Source organism: Cynocephalus volans, chromosome 6 (genome assembly GCF_027409185.1).
Source record: "Cynocephalus volans isolate mCynVol1 chromosome 6, mCynVol1.pri, whole genome shotgun sequence".
NCBI lineage: Eukaryota > Metazoa > Chordata > Mammalia > Dermoptera > Cynocephalidae > Cynocephalus > Cynocephalus volans.
The window spans coordinates 40923788-40945553 of record NC_084465.1 but is presented as its reverse complement, the minus strand read 5'-3'; the positions used below and the strand labels follow the sequence as shown (position 1 = coordinate 40945553).

General features: G+C 32.6%; 1 protein-coding gene across 1 annotated transcript in view; it reads left to right on the top strand.

Annotated features, from left to right (window-relative positions):
• The window catches only part of FOXP2 (forkhead box P2), a 256065-nt gene that overhangs the window by 100330 nt on the left and 133969 nt on the right, over positions 1–21766 (top strand). Inside the window, exon 3 of the mRNA XM_063100811.1 lies at positions 10589–10678. Coding sequence (XP_062956881.1) covers positions 10589–10678 — 90 coding nt within the window. The remainder of the gene's footprint in view (positions 1–10588; positions 10679–21766) is intronic.

Sequence of the window (21766 nt, the reverse complement as noted above, 5' to 3'; positions counted from 1 at the left end):
CCTACTTTCTCTCTTGGCTCCCACTTATTAGCAAGTACCTGCAGTATTTATCCCTCTGTGCTTTGCTTATTTCACTCAACATCAGTTTCTCCAGGCTCATCCATGTTGTTATAAATGGGAGAGTTTCATTCTTTTTTATGGCAAAGTAGTATTCCATGGTATATATATATATATATATACCACATTTTCCTTATCCAGTCATCCATTGACGGACATTTAGGTTGGTTCTGTGTCTTGGCTGTTGTAAACAGAGCTGTGATGTCTTTTAAGGAGACTAAAATCACTTTAGAATATAACTTTATATGTCTAATTCTCCTTACAAAAAATAAGAAAAAAGAAAAATAATTTGAATAGTTCTTGGAATTCCTTATGTTGTTCTAGTTGGTGTAACTAGCAATATCGTTAAATGACTCAGAATTTATTTTGTTCTCTTTGTACTCCAAACAGTTTTTTACTCCAGCCTTTTACTGTATAAAAGTCCCTTCAGTAATATAGTCTTCCTGACTGCCCCTTGTGGAAAGAGCATGAGCTTCAAAGTCAGCCAGATAGTTGTTCCAATCTCTCATGCCACATCAAGGCTTTGTGAAACAGCTTGGACATATAACCAAAGAACTCTGTGCCTTGATTTACACATCTGTGATAAGGGTGTTTTGAGGATGAAATGAGATAGCATATGCACAGATTTAGAATTTTAACTAGCCTATAATGAGCGCTTAATAAATGCTAATTTTCCTTTTCTTCATTTTTGTAAAAGATCCTTGAGAACAGGTGATCCTATAGAGTAGGGTATATTGCATATTCATGCAGATCTGGAGATGTGGCACTGGGGGAGGAGGGGTTGTATCTCCCAAGTACATTCATGAACTTAGATACCTTTCCCCTCAAAGTTCCAGAGGAGATTAAAATACAGCTTGTCAAAATATCATAGAACATGAAGCAATTAAGATATTCTTCCTATCCAATGGGGCGTTTTCCTCCTTGAACAGAGTGCAGAGAACTTAGTAAATATTGATGTGAACTTTCAGAAATTACAGCATACCAGACCCATTAGTTAAAATGTACATGCCTATTTAGCAAATTCACTATAAAGCTAAAAATCAGGAGTCAGTCTCAAATGACTAGTATCATATTCTTGGAAGAACTGATATCCACTGGAGGAATTATTTAATTTCAAAAATCTTCACTTGGAATAACACTACTTTATACTTTAGCGTTTTAAATACTTTCAAATACATTATCTGTCCTGATTTCACAAATCACCTATAGGCAAAATTAAGTATTATTAACCTAACTTAATAGATGAGAAAATTAAATTTCAATGTGATTAAGTAGTCCACATTCATCAATAATAAGAGGCAAAAGATGTCTTCTGAAATCTAGTCAGTATCATTACCTCACACTTTCTCTCCCAGCTGCAAATGGAAGATTTTGAATAGTCAACTATGCCAATAGTAGCAGCATCACAGATATATATATTTTTTTCCTGTCTTTTAAAAACTAAATATAGCCCATTCTCAGAATACACAATAACATAGCATGCTCGCATATTCTAAGTGATTTATTCTCTCATACCTTGATATAATTAGAGGTGCCAGGCCCCTTGGACAGGTTAAAACTTTAAAAGACTGACTAACAAGTGATGACATCAAATTAGAACAGTAGGAAAGTAGGTAGTTCTTGAATTCTGGAAGCAACATTCTGGAAGAAGACATCCATATAGCTATATGTCATCAATGTATACGGATTTACACATACATTATAAATGCAGTAAATACACATTTCATACTCAAACGATGTTTTTACTCATCAGGTGTATTTCTCAGAAGAGTGACAGAAAAGCTCCCTTAGTTTTTGCTTCTTTTTAAATTCCGATCTCTCTCATTCTCAGTAAATAATCCCACCCCCTTAGTTTCTGAATTGAAACCATCCATTGTGAACTCTCCCTTTCCTAACTTTGCATGTCCAATAACAACAAAAAAAGACACTTATCTTCTCATCTCTTTAGCCTGTCTCAGAGGAAGATGTGTTTCTTCTCTACACAAAACTATCACTGCTCCCACCCTTGATTTAGTCCTTTCCGTTCCCTCTAGAGACTTTCTCAACTCCCTATCTCCCTGCAGCTTCTGTTCCTCACTATTTATTAAGCTCATTATCAAGTTTTCTGTATTTCAGACAAATAACAAACAAACCTATCAAACTAAAATTATCTTCTATTTTGGTTTTCACAGAACTTATCAAAACAAATTAAAATAAAAATCAAATACAAAAAATTATTTGTATTCCTTGTCCTGGTTTTCCCCCATTTATTCTCCAGTAACTCCCTGCAATCTAACTTCTACTTCAGGATTGTATGAGAACCGATATCTGAAAGGTCATATTTATCAGATCAACAAGAACTTTTATCAGTTTTTAGCCTCTAAGTTTTTTGGTGTTTGAAAATATCATCTCTTTATTCTTAATTCTTTTTTTAAATATATGAGGGGTCTTCAAAAAGTTCATGGAAAGATTCATATTATCTTTTAATGCTATTTTTCCACAAACTTTTTGAAGTACCCTTGTGTAACAGCTTTATTGGCATATACTTTACATACTTTAAAATTTACTCTTTTAAAGTACACGATTCAGCAGTTTCTAGTATGTTCACAAGGTTGTGCAACCATCACCACTATCTAACTGCAGAACGTTTTCAGCACCTAAAAAATCCCATACTCACTAGCAGTCACACTTTATTCTTCCCTCCCTTCAGCCCCTGGCAACCACTAATCTATGGAATTGCCTATTCTGGGCATTTCATACAAATGAAATCACACACTACGTGATCTTTCATTGCTAACTTCTTTCACTTAGCATCATGTTTACAAGTTTCCTCCATGTTATAGCATATGTGAACACTTCATTCTTTTTTTAAGACCAATTATTATTCTACTATATGGATATATCTCATTTTGTTTATCCATTCATGAGCTGATGTCATTTGGGTTCTTTACACCTTTTGGATATTATAAATAATGTTGCCATGAACATTTATGTACAACTCTTTGTGAGTCATGTGTTTTTATTTCTCTTGGGTATATGTACACCTAGGCATGGTATTAATGGGTCATGTGGTAATTTTATGTTTAACATTTTCTGGAAGTCTTTTTGACTTCTATTACTATGATCTCCTCAAAATTCATTGTCTTCCATTTTCACTGTCTCCTCACCTCCTCTCAACGAATGTTCCCAAAGTTTTGGGTCTTAATTCTTCCTCTCTTTATTCTCTCTATCAGTAATCTAATGAACTCCCTTTGCTTTAACTACCCATCTATCTCTCACTTTTGGGAATCTCTTGTCATCCTGATCACTCTCTACCTAGAGCTCTGCATTAGTGACTGTCTACTAAAGAAATCTTCTCTTGGTTTTTCTGTCAGTAGATAACAAGCATCATCTCCCCAAAGCCTGTGTTTTATAATCTGATTTTCCCTTTCCAATGGTGGGACAGTTTCTGTTACCTTTGATTTAAAATTTTGGAGTCATCATCAGTTCCTTCCTGGCCTTTACCCAGTCCTCAGTTATTCAGTCCTGCTCCTCCTGCTTTGACAGTACCACTTGTTAATTCTTATTTTCAACTAACATGATTCTTATTATTCTTACCTCTCATTTGGACAGTTCCACATACCTCTTCCCTGGTCATTTTACCTCTATCTTGCCTCACTGTCTTCATTACGCATCATCTATTCTTCACAACCTGACTTCAATATTGTCCTGGGCCAGCTTCCCCTCCTCATTTCCAGATTTCAGCAACGTTTGCCCTTACCTGCTAAATAACATCAAGATTCTTTGGCATTTGTTGTTTAATTATAGCCAGTAATGAGCCCCAACTAACCTTCTCATCATGTACCACTAGTGCCTAAACTAAGCCTATACTTTATGCAAGATTTACCATTTTCTTTTTACTGTATATCATCCCACATTTTCTTTGTTTCTACTTGGCATGGCCTTCTATCATCTATCTCCACAAGATAAAATATTTCCCATATAAGTCCAGCCCGAATATTATATCTTTCATAAAAATTTCTTTGTACTCCCCAACTGAAAATAATTTCTTCTACGTACAAATTTCTGAAACATTCTTGAAATATTGTTTATTGTATTTGACATTGAACTAGATGTTTCTTAGACAGTAAGCTCTTTGAAGGCAGAAACAATGTTATGTCAATCCTCCTACCACAAGTGTGCTGTGCTTAGTTCTTTGCTGGAAATCTAGAACATACTCACAAGACTTTGTAATGACAAGTAATTTTTCTGGACTTTATTCTTCTAAACATTTTCCCAAAAACTACCTCTTTAGCAATCTTACTTTTAATTGAAGAGGAAATCCAGAACAGAGGATTCAAATAGTATTATACATTCAGATATTATACAATAATTTAGTAACGTGTATTTTCAGTTAACATGTAATGTGGTTTTTTTGGTGGTGGTGTTTTTATGGCTGGCTGGTGTGGGGATCTGAACCTGTGACTTTGGTCTTAGAAGGCTACACTCAAACTGAGCTAACCAGCTAGCCTGATTTTCAGTTAACATCTAATATACCAGTTGAAATTAGAGCAATATAGCAGTAATGAATCTTTAATCCATATCCAAACAAAAGATGATACTGGCCTCATAATGAAAACATAAACTGCTAAAGTATGCTAAGTCCAAAGTATGTTTAGGAAAAATAAAATATATTTTATAACAGAAAGAGAAATCACAGAATGTACATAAATCATTGTAGTTTCTGGAACATGTACCATGCAAAAGAGAGGGTATGAAATCATTAATTTTAATAAAATGGATTCCAATTTATTTTACTCTTTCATAGTTGAGAATTTTAAATTTGGACAAAATTCGTTAATAAATGAACCAGAATTGTTTTTAGTATTTTTATAGATAATATTATGGTAGTATTCTTCTTTATGTTCCATTAGCAATTCATTATTATTAGCAACAGAATAACAAAAAAAATAGAGATATGAATAAGGCTACTTGGTATTATTTACTGCAGCCTGTGGAATGCCATCTCTGAGGAAGAGAATGTGTCCATCCCATTAGACTGAGTGTATTATTCTAGATGTGGAAAAACAAAACTCTCCTTAGCCATTAGTTACTGTTAAATCACAAGCTTATTCATGGAATGGTTTCTGAGGTCATCTGGGAGTTTGGAGCCATACTGGAATATACTGAGTACTGGGTTGGACCTGCACCTTGAGGACCTTGTTATTACTTCTGAGGATGACTTGAGGATTCATTCCATCACAGATTCAATAACTTGATTGTCCTAACATCATGAATACTAAACCAAAAATGCCCAACATCTGATTGGTAAATAGGATACTTTATAAGTAATTGCTCACTCATTATAAAATGATCTTAGATTCTCCAATTTAGCCTCCGTAGTGATGCACAATATAAATACAATATATCCACACATTTATTTTCTAACTTTATGTAAAATATAGATACTGTATACGAACAATTATTTTTAAGAAATATTTTGTAATAATTAGCATTTTGTAACAAACTTAGTCTAATTATGTATCAAGCATGATAAAATGAAGGGTCAATGGCTACAGATGCATAATTTCACTTTGATAGACTGCTATTTGAAAATAGGTTATGACAATCAGATGATTAATTTTCTTCTATTAAATAGCATTATGAGACTTCAGATTATATTTATCAGTATATTCTCTTTAGTGGGAACATAATATGAAGGCAGACCAGACACAATAGGAATTCATACCCTTCGTGGAAGGATCTGAATATACTTTTTATCAACCACACTTTGGAAAATAATTACAAAATGAAATTCTGTTTCAAAACTTATTTTATGTTCAGTATTCAAAGTAACATGTTAAAGACATAATGTGTTAAATGTTAAAATATGAGTATGAGGAGCAAAAATCTAGAGGTCTTGCTGGCCATTTTTTTTTTGGTTCTGGTTATCTGCAAAGTATTCACCCCTTGTCAGTATAACTAGGGAGTGCCTGTGTAAACATTCTTGTTTCGCCTGTTCCACATAATCGTTTCTTGTATCATATTTCTTCTGACCTCGCTATCTGAAACCAATTACAGGAGATCCATTTGGGCTGCATCTATTTTCATAAGAAGCCTAGGCAACAGTGTTTTTCTCAGAGATGAATATCAACATCAAATATGCTTCTGAGTGCTTTGTTATTTATGTTTCAGAGAGATTTTGTAGCCTTCAGCTCTCAAGAATGTGTCACGCTGTGCTGTTTATACATTGAAGATATTAATGGGCATAGATGTCATTTTTCATTTTAATGTCTCAAATGCAACAGGCGGATAGGTTAAGCATTCCTATTTTTATGGGGAGAGATATGACTGATGTCTGTTTTTTTTCCCAAAATATACATATATTTACTTTGAAAAAAAAAGTTATTTATAAACCTTAGCATACTCAACATTTTTGGTTTCAGTGGGTATTTCTAAACTATTCTCAAATAATTTTATTTGTAGTGAAAGTTTTCAATGTTCTTCAGCAAAAATAGTAATTATCTGGCAGGTTACAAAACGTTTCCACTCTAAGTTAATTCGCACAATGACCTACTCATTAGAATTACTCTGAGGTTCATTACTAGCGAAGAGGGATATGCTCCAACTTTGCTTTTTTTTTTTTTTTTTTTTTTTTTTTTACAAAAGTTTAGTTAAAATTACATACTAACTGTTAGAAATGATATTTGCAATAAGTATTTTGGAGCAAAATACACTAAATTGCAGAAAACATGCACATTCCCACACCTTTGCGGACTAACAAAATGTGTACTTTTAGTTGATTATAAAGACTTTTATTCCTTTTTTCAAAATATTTTAATTTAATCTGATTTCAGTTTTTAAAATGCCTTATTTTAATTTTCTTTAGCTTTACTAAAATTAGATAACTTCATTAAGTAAAGTGCATCCTTAATTCAAAACAAATGTGTTTTTGGAAACTAGATATGGTCTGGCTGCCTTTAGAAATCTCTCTCATGTTGTTCATTTGAATCAGACTCGGTCATTATAAAAGGAAATTTTGTAAACAACTTTTGCCTTTTGTTCTCAATTAGTTTTGGGAATGGGTTGATCATATAAATACTTAAATGGCTCATAGAACTTTATGAATGGCCCTGGAATTTATCTTTTCTGTTTATCGATAGAAATGGTAAGTGATTTTCAAATTAATATTTACGTAATTTGACACCTAACACCTTATATTGCTGGAAGAGTTTTTTGTCATAATATTTCATCTTTTTGAATAGTAACCATAATAAATTGCAAAGATGAACTAAATGTCTCTGAGCAATTGTTTATTGAAATTCAGTCCTAAAGTGTTATCCAGAATACTGGAAATAAAATGTCATATGATGCATGCACTTAGAATGCAAACTGCCAGAGATTTCTGCTTATGAGTTTTAAATTATTCCTGATCTCTTAGAATTGTTTTTGTTCTCCCATCTCCTATGTTGACTGTAGCAATCTCTACTACCAAAAGAATGTTGAAATGGGCAAGTAGTTATTTTTCATTCAGAGTTTGTATTGAGAGATGATCAACTATTTTAAAGATAACTATAAATTCATGTGAAAACCAAAGTGCATTAAAAGCAGAAGCCTGTTTTAGCCAGATGTCTTGTGGTGTCCTATTACTATTATCACTCCTTTACTAACAATGTACATGTATGCTTTTGGCTAGTGATATTTTGATGAGTAGAAGTTTTAATATATCTAATTTTCCTGTGTTTTTCTATAGCCATTGGGTCTTTACCTATTCTCAATGTTTGGTCACTTGTTTGGGATGAGTTGAATGAATATGAGGGTACTTTAAAAAGCTCATGGAAAAGTAGAATTAAAACGTAATCTGAATCTTTCCATGAACTTTTTGAAGTACCCTCATAGAATGCAGGGCAATGAAATGGATAGGGTCGTAGGCTTGAGAGATGAGCCTGAGTTTTTGATCAGACTCTCTACTGCTTTGTAACTTTAATCAAGTCATCATAGTACTGATTCTTCAGCTATCTGTCTACAAAATGAGAGCACTAGACTAGACAATTTCTAAGGTTTTGTCCAGCTCTAGAATTCTGCAATTTAATTAGAAATAACTGATCAGATGATCAGGATATCAAGAGGTTAGAGCTCCATTAGGCATTGGGGGAATATGTAATGAAATCTGAGGTAAGTATGTGGGGATATTTAGCCATACAACGGTATATATCCTGTGACAGATGTTGTATTTACTTGCAGATTCAAAACAGAAAAAGATTATGTTGTCATTTTCTCTTTAAATTCTGAAAATTAGCTATGCTTTGTTTTTAGGTAAAGAATAATTCGTTATGGTGTCATACATTCTCCTTCACTAGAATTTTACTTGTTGCTATCTAATGATCCTTTGACAGAATAGAGACAATATGATGCAATGGAATGCACTCTGGCCTGGAAGCCAAGAGACCTTGAACAAAGCATGCAAAAATTGCTTTGTGATGTTGAACAAAGCAATTGATTACTCTAGGCCTCATTTTTCTCATTTGCTAAAGTAAGGTGGTCAGATTAGATGATTTCTAAGATTGCTTTAGTTCTAGTCATTCATGATTCCAAGATTCTAAACTGTGTTCATTAGAATCCCTCAAGAATAATAAAGGATTGCAGAATTTAATATAAGATAAGTCTGTAGACATACAAAATAAACTAATCAACTCGAAGGGAAAAAACAATTACATGGAAAAAATTAGGCTAACTTCCTGCGGATTTTGGCATCTATAGGAAAAGTAATTAACTGATATTTTTATTTTGAGAGTTTCACATAGACACAGCCTAGGTCACATTACAGTCATTTCCATTTGAAAAATTTCACTTGTAGTTATTTTATCAGTTGCAATTAAAGGAAGAAAACTATCTTATTTGGAATACTGAGTGAAAATTTTTAGTGAGCTTTGTGATAATAAAATAATCATGGAATTATTTATTTATTTGTTTGTTCTTCAAACTGAGCCCTATAATAAATTGCCTGAGTTCACTGGTATGTGCCGTCCTTAGAAATATTTAGGTTGACTTGTAATTACTTGAAAAGTTTAAAAAACAAAAGAAGATTGTTGTGAGTAACTGTGTCTCCAAATGTAAAAAGTGTGCTTTACAAACTATGCCAGATCCTGCTATGGGAAGACAAATCAATGTTGTTAGGAGATGGTGCTAGTGCATTCAGTTTGTTTACTTTGGTTTCTATGCCTGCCTGCCTTCTCAGAAAACTTGCTTGGAGCCAGACTGTAGCAGCCCTCTCTCTGTCTTTTCATAATTGATCAGGGGATGACTGCCTTCCCTGAGGGTTAAGACGTGGCAACTTTTTCTGTTTGCTCAGCATCTCAATGCAGTAGTTCAAACATTGTTCACACCAGCTGGCAGTGTAATGCCATATGCACATCTTGTCAAAGCAACTGTTGTCATGGATACTGGAAACTCTCTTAAAAACCAGATCATTGATTCCAATCAAAATTGTACTTTTGATCAGCTGAGAATCTTAATTATTACAGAAGGATATTGATCTAACGCTGTTTTTCTCATTATGAAAAATGTATCTTGTATTTTAAAATAGTGAAGAGTAGGGCAATGATTTATTTTAGTTTTGTGTTGAAACATTTTATCACTAGTGTTCATTGAACTTAATTGTTGACAGAGAAAATAAATTTTTAAATAAAAGCTTTTAAAATTTTTTTTTTAATTAGTTTAGGCTGCTACCTTTAAAACAATTTAATATGCATTTATGGCACTAGTTTTTATATGATAACTTTGTATAGTATTCACCAAACTGTTCCTCCTCCAGTAAATGAAATGCTTACATTAATTTCTTATGTTAAGTTTTGTTTCCCTGAGTGGGAAAGAAAACATAAAAATAAGTGAAAACATCTTCTATTTTGATTGGTATTCTGTCACACATAGAAACAAACCTGATTGGTTGAGTGGTAATTTCTTTGTTCTCTGATTTTGCTAAGAATGCAAATGAAAACCACTCAATTTTATTTGGCATTAAAACTGCACTTTATTTTGTCAAAGGAGAGGTTTCCCCTTGAATTGTAAGTACAAAAAAGTGTTTTTAATCTTTAGTGAAAATCCTTATTAATTCACTTTCAAGATAATCTGATGTTGATTTGTCAAATTTAATTACAGCTTCCGGTAACACTTGAAGTCTAATGCTTTTGCTTCAAAATTGTAATATGAAAATGCATATTGAATGATAATTTAAAAGGGAGTGGGCATTTAGTTGAACACTCAAAGACAAGTTCCTTGTGGAAATGAGGTTATTGATGCAGTTTATGATTTTTCTTCTTTAAGCACTTTAAACAAATTAACTTTATTTCCTGCAGTATTACATGCATCTCCGTGATTTTGAGTAAAGTTATATACTTGCGTTTCGTGAAAAAAAATTTTTTTTGCATCTTAGAAGAAAAAGAATAATGATTATCTCTAGAAAGGAAGATGTGGATTTTTATACACTGAAGCCTTTTACTATTAACCAAATTTAACTAGTCATCAATTTAACTTTTAACAAAATACTTAGATATTGTTCCCTTTTTACTTCTAGGCTCTTCAGGCAGCAAGACAACTTCTCTTACAGCAGCAAACAAGTGGATTGAAATCTCCTAAGAGCAGTGAAAAACAGAGACCACTGCAGGTTAGTAAAGCACTCCTGTCCCTGGGGCCTAATTTTAAAAGGCGTTCATAGTGATAACCAATGCACAGATCCAGTTGAATATATCCAGAAAATTATTACAATTACATTTGCATGTATAGGTAATTTTAACTCAAAAAGATAATTTATTATATTTTTAAAGAGAAAAAATTGTATTAGCATAGATTTCAAACGTTTACAGGGTCACTCCTTGCAAAAATTATGTAGGAACCACATTTTGTGTACATAGGCTTAAAGAATCTTGTATAAAACTTTTTTGTGAGATTTTAATGGGATTTTATTCACACATAGGTTAAAATGGGAAAATTCTTCCTTAAAAGCAAAGTCATAATAAAATGGTGTGGAAGGAAACAAAGCAGTCTTATACAACCCTTCCGCAGTTGTATCCAAGTGACAAATGCAGAAAAGCTTCAGGATTGCCAGAAAAACTGTGTGAGTTTGCCAAGGAGTTATTGCTGTTGCTACAGTTATAAAAACACATTCTGGAGTTTGTTGTTCTTACTCACAATGTTTGTCCTGTGAAACTGATAGTATGGATATCTTTTAAAGTAAATTTTGTTACACAGTTATAACTATTATTTTATATACTCTTCTTAACGAAAATATGTGGGACATTTTCTGAGGGGGAGCATTTTTAAGATGTATTTTTTAACTGTTTGGAAGGTAGAATCTGGAGTTGTACAGAACATCTCTCAAAGTGTTGGAAGATGAAGAATGTTTTTTCCTGAATCATGTGTTATATATATGTCTAATAAGGCAAGCTTAGTTTAGTTTTGTTTTTTTAAAGTAAACATCTCTTATCACTTTAACAAAAACAATCTTTTTTTTTTTTTAAATGGCCTAGCTGTTTTTATTTTCAGGTGTACTCACAGACATTAGTGGCTAAGTCTTACATGATGGCCCTCTGAAGCTTAGTTTGTATGCTGTTGAATCACAGGCTACTGATATACACAATCCAGAAATTACTTATCATCTAAAAACTGGATTAAATGTATGGTCCCTAAACAAGTTTGAGATGAGAATATATTTTCTTGGGAACTAAGTCATTTGTGAAGGATGGGTGGGAGGAAGAGGGACTTGGGGACAGGAATTATTTCAACAGAGTCTAACGTACAGATTTCTGCCATGATTGCAAATGAAAGTTGTATTGAATCTGCCTGAATTTGATTCCTTTTAATATTTTCTTTTAAAATAAATGTCACATTCTTTTGTTTTAACTAATCAGTAATTCTATGACACTTTCCTCACCATCATATTCCTCCCCAAGTTATAACAGTGAGTTTAGTAGTTTTTCCATCCAGTTAACTGATTCCATGAGAATCTCTCCATGCATGTAAATGACAGAAAAATTTCCATACAAGTCACAGAACATAGCAAATGAAATGTTTATCCTCACTATGGCTTCAGAGTGAAAAGTTTGCTTTACTGTTGGTATAGAAAAAGAGATTTAGATGGTGGCAGCATAAACCAAAGATAGGAGAGAAGTTATTGTTTTGAATGTCTGAAAAACACTGTCCTAATTCTATTTTATCAGATTTCTTTACAAAATAGAGTAATTCACAGTTGTTCCTTCCACTCCAAAGCTAAGTCCAGTAGAAGTTTCTTTATTGCTGGTTACCAGGGTATCTCTGGAAAGAATGGCTGGGTTTTAGGTTTTTTTAACTTTCTTTTTTTGTTGTTGTTGTATTGGAAGTCAAGATTTGATACTTTTCTTAAAAAATATATACATAATTATTTTAGAAAACATTCACACATATAATGTGGGAACATTAGTGGCTTTAAAATAAGAAATTGTGTATGTACTAATTGTCGTACAAATAAATTTTGAGCAGAAATCCCCAATTTTGTTACTTTAGCATGAAAGAGTGATTAAAAGTATTATAAGTACCTTTTTAAAATTGCAGATGCTGACCAGACCATTACTACAAAGACTTTCATTGTGTCACTTGTATTAAGTGTTTTGTAATGTATATTAATCTGAATATATCTCTACTATATAGATTATAAAACTAGCACTTTAATAGTGTAATTTTAGTGGGATCTCATGCTGAAATGTCATAGGAATGAGAAGTTGGTTTTTATGAATAGAAATTTAGAAATTATGAAAGAAGACTTATTTGTTCAGTAAAATATACACCGCAATTAATACAATGTGAGCCTTCATTTTTAGTATTTCATAGTACTCGATAAGCTTAGCATCTGAAGAAATACTGGGATTATATTAAAATCTAATAAAAACCTAACAGCATTTCATACTAGCTTACACATCTGTTGTCAAACTGAGTATATTAGATAATGCTTATCCTTGCATCTGCAAATACTATTGAGCATGAGTTGCACTATTTGGCACTTATGCTAAACAAAAAAAGTAAAACATCTTTGTTAAAAATTTTAAATAATTTAATATGAAATTAACATTTCAAAAGTTTTCTTATATGAGTCTGTTACAGTCTAGTTCTTTTTCTACTTAACTAAGAGTTTAATCAAACTTTTATAGTACAGTTGATGTAGATTATCTTTTAAATTCAAAAGGATAATTGAGAATGTTTCAAAATCTGCACTTGCAAGGCAAGGTATTTGGTGTTAATAGATCACGATGGTTCTTACTATATCAGGCACAACATTTTTAGAGGAGCAAAAGAGATACATTGTGTTTTTATTTTAAAATATAGTTTTGATAGTGAACTATTTTATAAAGTTTGAAAGAAAATACAGATTTTTAAAAACCTATTTCGATGGCTCAAGTCACAAGAACAATATTTGGTTGCTTGTTAACACTTTTTTAAATGTTAAAAGTGTTGGCCAGATTTGAAGTGTGACATGGTACAGAGTCTATTTCTAGAAGACCAGTATTTACCTACTATTATGCTTTCATTTACATTGTTTAGATTTTTGTGCTACAGATGGCATAAATATTCACATATCTAATGTAAAATGAAAAGAGAAACATCACATCTGACAAGCCTGAGTACCAACTGTAGTAGCAACTTCACTTTCATGTATAGATATCTGAATATATGTATTCAAAATATGTTTACATATGCTATTCATTACATGAAACACCAATTGAATAGGTCCAAACAGTAGGTACATGGATTAATGAAATATTGATGAATAATATATAAAGATTGTGATGTAAATGGGAGCTGATATTAACCTAACCATTACCAGATGTTTCTGCTTTACATTCTTACTGTGTAACCCAGAAAACACACGATAATAATAACAGCCAAAGCTGGCCCCTTATTTTAATTTGTTTTATTTAGTCACATGTACTCCTAGAGCTTCCTAGACTCGATATACCTACAGTGATCCATAATGAGAAAAGTTAGCCAAAGAGAATATCTAATGCTTTCAATTTCATGAAACTAATTTCCAAGTCAGAAAGAGTAAATTAACACCACGCACATACACACACACATACACACACACATGCACACTTCCATAATCTGTAAATTTTTAAAAATTTTGTTATATACATTATCAATTCTCTAGCCTATGACAAATCTACTTAATGTAGTTTAGATATGAAAATCGGTCGCATTATTGTTCTTGTTACATTTACAGCCATGAGACAGACTTGTGGTTCTTCAACAGCTGTGCAGAGCAGAGACGTAAATTTAAGGTAAATGCCATTGCTTTGCTATCTTAGATGACTATTAGTATATAGCATTGTAATCACTTCCTTCATTGTAGGCTAATACATAATATAAAATTCTCTTTTCCAATAGGTAATTAAAATTATAAAATTTTTATAATTCTGTCTTAAGTTCAAGAATGAAATAGTAAAAAGCAAAAGTGGATTAAACTTGGGGGTCTTATTCTGACTCTGCTACAAAATAGGTATATAAGTTTGAGGAAGTCAATTAACATCTTTATAATAACGAAATAGGGCTAACTGATGGGCATGATCTAAAATTCTGTGGTTAAAGATTTATATTGGTTTTGATTGTTTTTGAACTCAGAGATAGGCATCTTAATTACAGGATGAGGTGTATCTTGTTGGATATTAGCTTATGAGTTAAGGATTATAATTGTTTTTTATTTGTTTGTTTTCAGCTACAAAGCACTTGTTTATTAACGAACCACAGCCAGATATATTGCTTTGGAATCAAAGAATTAAATGCCACGTGTATGGAAATCATTGTGCAAATGTAATTTTGTGCAATATATAGGAAATTCTGTTTTGTTTATTGCCTTGAAACAATACTATTTATTGCATTTAGGAGAGGAGAAATGTAAGGTACATAAAGAATTATTTTGCGAAGGTATTTACTTTAATAATCTACATTTAAATATGTTGTGATATAATACAATTAAACATCATTTCTACTTTCCTCTACTCCTTACTTCCAAAATGTTTAGAGTTGCATCAGAAGACAGAGCCAGAAATTCTGTAGTAAACTAAGCAGTGATTCTAAAATTTTATATTCTGTGTAAAAAATAAAAAAGAATATAGTATAAAATTTTATAATTGACCAAATATTTTGTAGGAAAATGGTTACTTCTGTATGATATAGAATCAGATGTTGCTAAATAAGTTTTAGAAAATGATAAAATCTCATTTATGCAGTGACAAAGAGCAAAACTGAATATTTCTTTTTCAGCATTAACTTCTACTGTGTAAGAATTAGAGAGAAGCTAAAACACTTTTTGTTGCAAATAGTTAAAGCAACATTATCAGGAAATTTGAGATATAAGTTTGAGTGGAGCAATCTATTGTGATGCAGAACACTTAGAAAGATTTTTTTAAAGGTAACTTTTGCTATTTATATTTTCTGTGTATCAGAGAATAAGCAGTAAGTCTAAAACATTGTTTCTTAAACATACAATAAAAAAGAGTTTAATATAAAAATTGTTTACAAGGACAGACTATGCTTGTGTAGCCCTGGTTTTCCCATTCCAGTGAAGAGCATTTCTTAAAAGGCATTGTGAAATAGGCCAATTTACAAGAATGTTACAGAATAGAATCTTTTTTAAACTATTGTGATGATTCCACCCATGACCTGCTGCTCAAGGCTGACACCCTGTGGAGGAGAGTCTGGGACATCCAGCTTGTCACTGATAAGCGCACATGTGTGGGAAACTACATATGATCAACTCATGGCATGTAGAAGAAACAACATGTGTTTTGGGTCTGAAGTCTGACTTTGCCCTTAATGTGAAGGACTTTGAGTAGAGTAACTTGATATCTTGGAACCTGTTTCCTCATCTCTAAAAATGGGAATGAGGATTCCCACCTTGCAAGAGTATTGTATAAAGTACCTAGCTTAAATCCTTGGATAATAAATTAATAAATAATTGTCATCATAATAGGCTCTAGGAAATTGATATTTATTCTAAGGTTATGAGGTATATTCTATAGTATGTTTCCTTTTATTTGGCCATAACTTTTCGCTATTATCAGCTGTTGGTCCAATGACATGAAGTATGCCCAAGTTATAAGAAAGCTACAATGAGTGTTTTAGGGACTATTAGAGTATCTCTTCCTGCTAAAGGCTCCTGTCGCATGTGTATTTCACACTCAACACACATAAACTTATGTTTTAATGTTTATCTTTCCTACTAGATTGTAAGATCTATGACAGCAGGAACTGTGAATGTCCTATTCAACTCTAATGCCTAGCACAGTGCCTGGTGAATAATAGAGCTCAATAAATACTTGTTGAAACAATAAATGAGAAGGAGATAGTGCTGAGTGGAGGGAAGGAGGAGGCTTAGGGGCGTGGGGACCCGTTATTCATTCAGTGTAAATTGAGTGATTATTTATCATGTGGAATGTCCACAGGGGCTTATTACTTAGCTGAGGAGATAATAAGACTTGTACACAAATAAATACATTTTAGGCCACAATGGATGTGCTATAGAAATGGGAAAAGCAAAAAGTGCAATAAGCATTTAAAAAAGAAAATTATCACTTCAGGCTAAAGAGACCATACAAGGCTTTGTAGAGAAGGTAGCATCTACGTTGAGCTTAAACAGAAGGAGTTTGGTTATATGGAGAAAGTAATAGCATTTTTTGATGGAGAATTTTTTTGAAGATGTTATCAAAGATGTATATAGAGGAAATTGTTAGATCTTGTTAGGAGAGAAATAGTATGGTTTGGTCAACATAGAGATGTCATACTAAAGGAAAATGAATGGGTTGGAGCACTAGAAATACATATCACCAACAGTACAGAACCCAAAATGCCAAGCTAATGAGTCTATACTGTATTTGGGTTTGGGTAGCAGGGGTATTAAAGGTTTTTGATAAGAAAGTGATATAACCAAAGCAGTATTTTGGGAAGATCTAGTTAGCAATGGTATGTCTGGAGGATGTTTCACGGAGGGAAGCTGAAGGAATCTGGAATAAGGATAACCCCTAAAAAACTATTTGGGTAGACATGATGAAGAATTGAGCTTTAAACATGTTGAGTTTGAGGAGATGGCAATGCAAATACGTAGAAATATCTAGCTTTTAGAAAAGTAGACAGAGATCTTGACACAGAGGCCAGGACTAAAGACAAATATTTGTTAAATAAACTAGAAGTAATAGATGAATCCATGGGAGGAGAAGAGATTTCTAAAAAAGATAATTTACAAAGAAGAGCTCAGTGACATTCACATCTTTTAAAGCAAGAAGAAAAAGAAGCAGAAGGAAGAAAAGAGGGGAATATAACAATCAAGTTAGGTTTGATTTATCAAGGAAAGTGAAGGAAAGGAAGAGTTTTTAGACAGAGCTTTTCGACCATACCAAACAAGATCTGTGAGGAAAAGAACTTTCATGTGTTAGCACTGTTCAACTGAATTGCAACATTGGATTTTTAATCTCCCTCAGTTTTTATCATTTACCAGTTACTTTTAGGATCTGCAATACTAAAGTGATCAATAATGAATGGAAAAAAATCATACTTTAACATGAATGTTAAATAGTAAATAAAGAATAAATGTACTTTTGCTTTGCAAATTGCTGTATAAGAAAATGTGTATAGCATATATGAGTATAATACTGAGTTCCTAGAAATTAAATATGGAAGAAAATTGCTTTATAGGAGATAAAATTTTCCCTTTTCTTAGCTACCCAAGCACTTGCTTCTTTCTGTAATCCATTAGGATTTTAAGTATATAGTCCCTTGACTTCTCTACCTTAACTAAAGTGAGAGCACAAAAGAAATAGAACATTAATATTGTTATGGGAGCTCTCTATAGGATTTAAGACTTAGGCTATGAATTTTATCTTAAGATGTTTGGAAGTGTTGTACAAGCTAAATTGAATGACAAAGTGAAGAACAGTGTCAGTATGTGATTAAAGACAAAACATAAAATTATTTTGAAATTCACTTACATTTAAGATCCTTTGTGTTTCCTCTGTGGATTCTATTTATATCTTTCTGTCAATCTGCATTCTACATTTCTACTTGGTTTTCATAAAAGTTCTCTGCTACCTTCACCTTTTCTACCACAGGCTTTCCTCCTTTAGCATTCTGTCCTCTTTTTTACCATGTAATCCTTCCCATTTTGTTTTATTTCTGTCCCTTTGGTCCCATATCGAGAAGAGAAATTTTAAATATACATAAGTATAATACTATCTTGAACCTAAAAGATATTCCAGCATATCATTCTACTAACAAAATGATAAAACTGTATTACTTCTTACAATCTAGTATCTAATATTTAATTCCTATCTTGCCCCAAGAATAGTTTCCTTTAAGCTATTTTAAGTTGTAGTTTTAGTATGAAAGCAACTCTACTCTTGAATATCTTAGTTGCTTAAGAAGGACCTGGAATCCTGAAGCATTTTTATTTAGTGCTAGAAATCTGTTGCTGATGACATTTAGAAGGTGGCTTTTTAAAAGTCATCATCAGAATGGTTTCATCATTCCTTAAATCCTTTGGTCAGATTTTCCAGAAAACCCATTAAAAATGTATGCTGAAACTAGAATTTCTTGTGATGGTTATATTAAATGGTCAGTTCTTTTAAGTACATCTTAGATTGTGCTGATTATGATTATTTTAGTATCACTGAATTTGGAAGCACAGCATTTGAAAAGATCAAACAAATGTGTAATGAATTGTTCGTTCAAAAATATTTAAGTCACCCTATCTTAATATGAAAATCATATAAGCTCATTATAAGAATCTAATATGATTTTAAGTTAAATTATTGTTAGGTACTAAGTTACTTTTCCCAAAGGCACTTAATAAATGCTAATAAATTGCTATAGCAGAGTGGATATTTTTAAATGAATATTATGTTCTCTGATTAGATGAGGAAGAAACCACTCATAAGGACTAATTATAGTAGACCCTTGACATTCGCAAGGTTTGTATCATGAGATCCTCATGAGCCTCAAATTCAAGAAATTCCCATTTCAAAAATATGAAGAGGTTTGTGTAGACTTCCTTCCAAATACTGTCCTTATTCTGAATCAAACTACAATTATCTTGTGCAAAGTGTAATACAAGTTAACAACTTTTCAATAAAATCTACCTAGTGTTTAATCTCACATTTTCAAAAAGAAACAATTTTTTTTTTCACATCACAAGTTTTCCTACATCAATGAGGACAGGTAGGACATTCACAAGAGTGGAGGAATTAGTTTTCGTGTGTGAGAAGACAGCAATCTAAAGGCCAGACCAGTCTCTCTGCATGCTTGTTTCATGGCTTGAAGAATTACACGGGTGTAATGTCTAGGAAGTTAGGGATCATATGCAAATAATCAGATGAATCTTCAATATCTGTGAATATTAGGGCTCCACTCTCCTAGAGTAATCTATCATCTGTGAGGAAAATCTAAAGAGAATAAACAAGGACCCCCTACTTTCTCTGTTGACATTTTATTGAAGAATTGAGAGAGGCTCCATATCTTAAAATTTTGCTCCTTCTTAATTGTAAATCTTCATTGGCAACAATAATTTACCTGGAATATTGTCTTAGGATAAAATTTGTCTGGCATGTTTTTGAAGGGCATAGGGGAAGTCAGTGTCTTGGGTATGAAGAGACCTCATAGAATCTCCAGAGATGAGTGGAGACTTCATTTCAATGACCATATCAATTGTGATTAGTTTGGCCCAGAGATTCTGAGTTTAGGGTGTTAACCTTTGAATTAGAGAGAATCTGTTTAGATTCAGTTCACAGCTAAAGGTCTTGAATCACATCCAGCTGTGGCTGAAAATATTTGAGGGTTGTTTTTAAAAAAGTTTTTGTCATTTGATCATGTCTGTTTTTAATAGTTTTATCAGTGTAGACATAGAATGTAGTGCATAATAGTTAAGCATTTTTATAACACAAATTACACAGAAAATTCCTTTGCACAGTGTATAAATTCTTACACTTATAATGCTAACATTTGAATTGCTGTAAAAACTGCCACCTTGATAGCTTCTACTGCTAGTGCTACTGCATGTTTTCAAGTGACAAACCAGGGAACACATTAAACATTATGATGTGCTGACATGAGGAAAATCTGTTGTCTCACAGAAAGACTGCTGTAAATTCTTTAATAGAATATCTCTGTAAAAACAAACAAAAACCCCACAAAAAACAAAATTATCTCTCTGCTTTTCACCTTCTTCCCATAGAACCAAGCACATAATAGACATTTAAAATATATTAAGTAGTTATTAAATATTGTTAAAATTGGAGTTTCTGGAAAGCTTGTATGTCATTTAAAGTTTCTCGTTTGTTCTAGGAGAATTAATTTCCCTTAATCAATAACTACTACCACTCTCTTACATGGTTTTAGAGGATAATGGTTTTCAAATCTAAGAAATTATTTGAAAACCTTTTAAAAATGAAGGTCTTACATTCACCCCAGACTACTGAGTTAAAAATTCAGGGGGATGGGATCTTTGAAAATCGATGTATTTAAAACTCTCCAGGAGATTCCAGTGCAGATGGTCTACGGAGTGGTGTGTAGGAACCCTGAACTATTCTCCTCTTCTGGAAGAGGAAAGTGGTTCCCCATGATAAAAACTGCTGACCTGAATTCTCCCACTAATATACTGTGTAATTTTCCCTCGCTGGAATTCAGTTTTCCAACCCATAAATGAAAAGGCTGAACTAATGATACCTCAGGCTCCTTCCAGATTTGACAGTGTTTGAAGTTCAGCCCAAAATTTTGTTTTGTTTGTTTATATATTTCTTAAATCTGAAATAATTAAAAGGGGCCCCGAGCAGGTTTCTTGAAATGGCTCTCTCTGATCATTCTTTCCAGGATCATTTTAAACAGTATTGTCAGAATTTTATTTTTACTATCAGGATTTCTCATGTAAAATTATCAGTAATAAACTCATTTCTTTCTTATCTTTTATTTTTTAAAAATAATATCTGTATCCTAAAATCTTCAGTAACCCCAAAACACTTTTAGCCACAGCCAGATTGTGATTAATGACCTTTAGCTGTGAACTGAATCTAGACAGAGGCTCTCTAATTCGAAGAGTAAAATTTTACTCCTTAATTGTAAATCTCCATTGGAATCAGTAGATTACCTGCAATGTTTCTTCTCAATACGCCCTTCTCTACCTTTCTATCTAGAAAACTTCTGTGCAGCTTGTAAGTTTCTGTTGTCAGTGACTCTGTGAAGTCTCCTCTGACACCCTCCCCACACCCACCAACACACACACTATGTGGAATTAATTATTCCCTTCTATATATTACTTCTATGTCTTACACATACTTCTATTCTTGTATGTATCATGCTGCATCATAATTACTATAAGTTCCTTGAGGACGGGACTATATTTATTTCATCTTTGCATTTCCAGTGTCTGGTCCATAGTAGGTTTTGCATAAATATGTGGAGTTCATTAACCAGTGCTAGTGCATAGCACTATCAAGGCTCTCTTTACTCCTTGGCTCCAGATGTGTTTTTTCAATTGTGTAGTGGGGCATCACAACCCAAATTAACAAGTTTCATACTAAAGTTGTAATTTTTCCCTACCCTTGTCCAATGTTTTTACCAGCTTTTCCTAATCCTATTCTATAGTCTTCAGCCTTCTAATCTGATAGCGTCACATTCCTCTGCCTTAATAATGTGAAAATAATGTGAATAATTAATTTCTTCAACCTCTCAGCATGGCATAAAT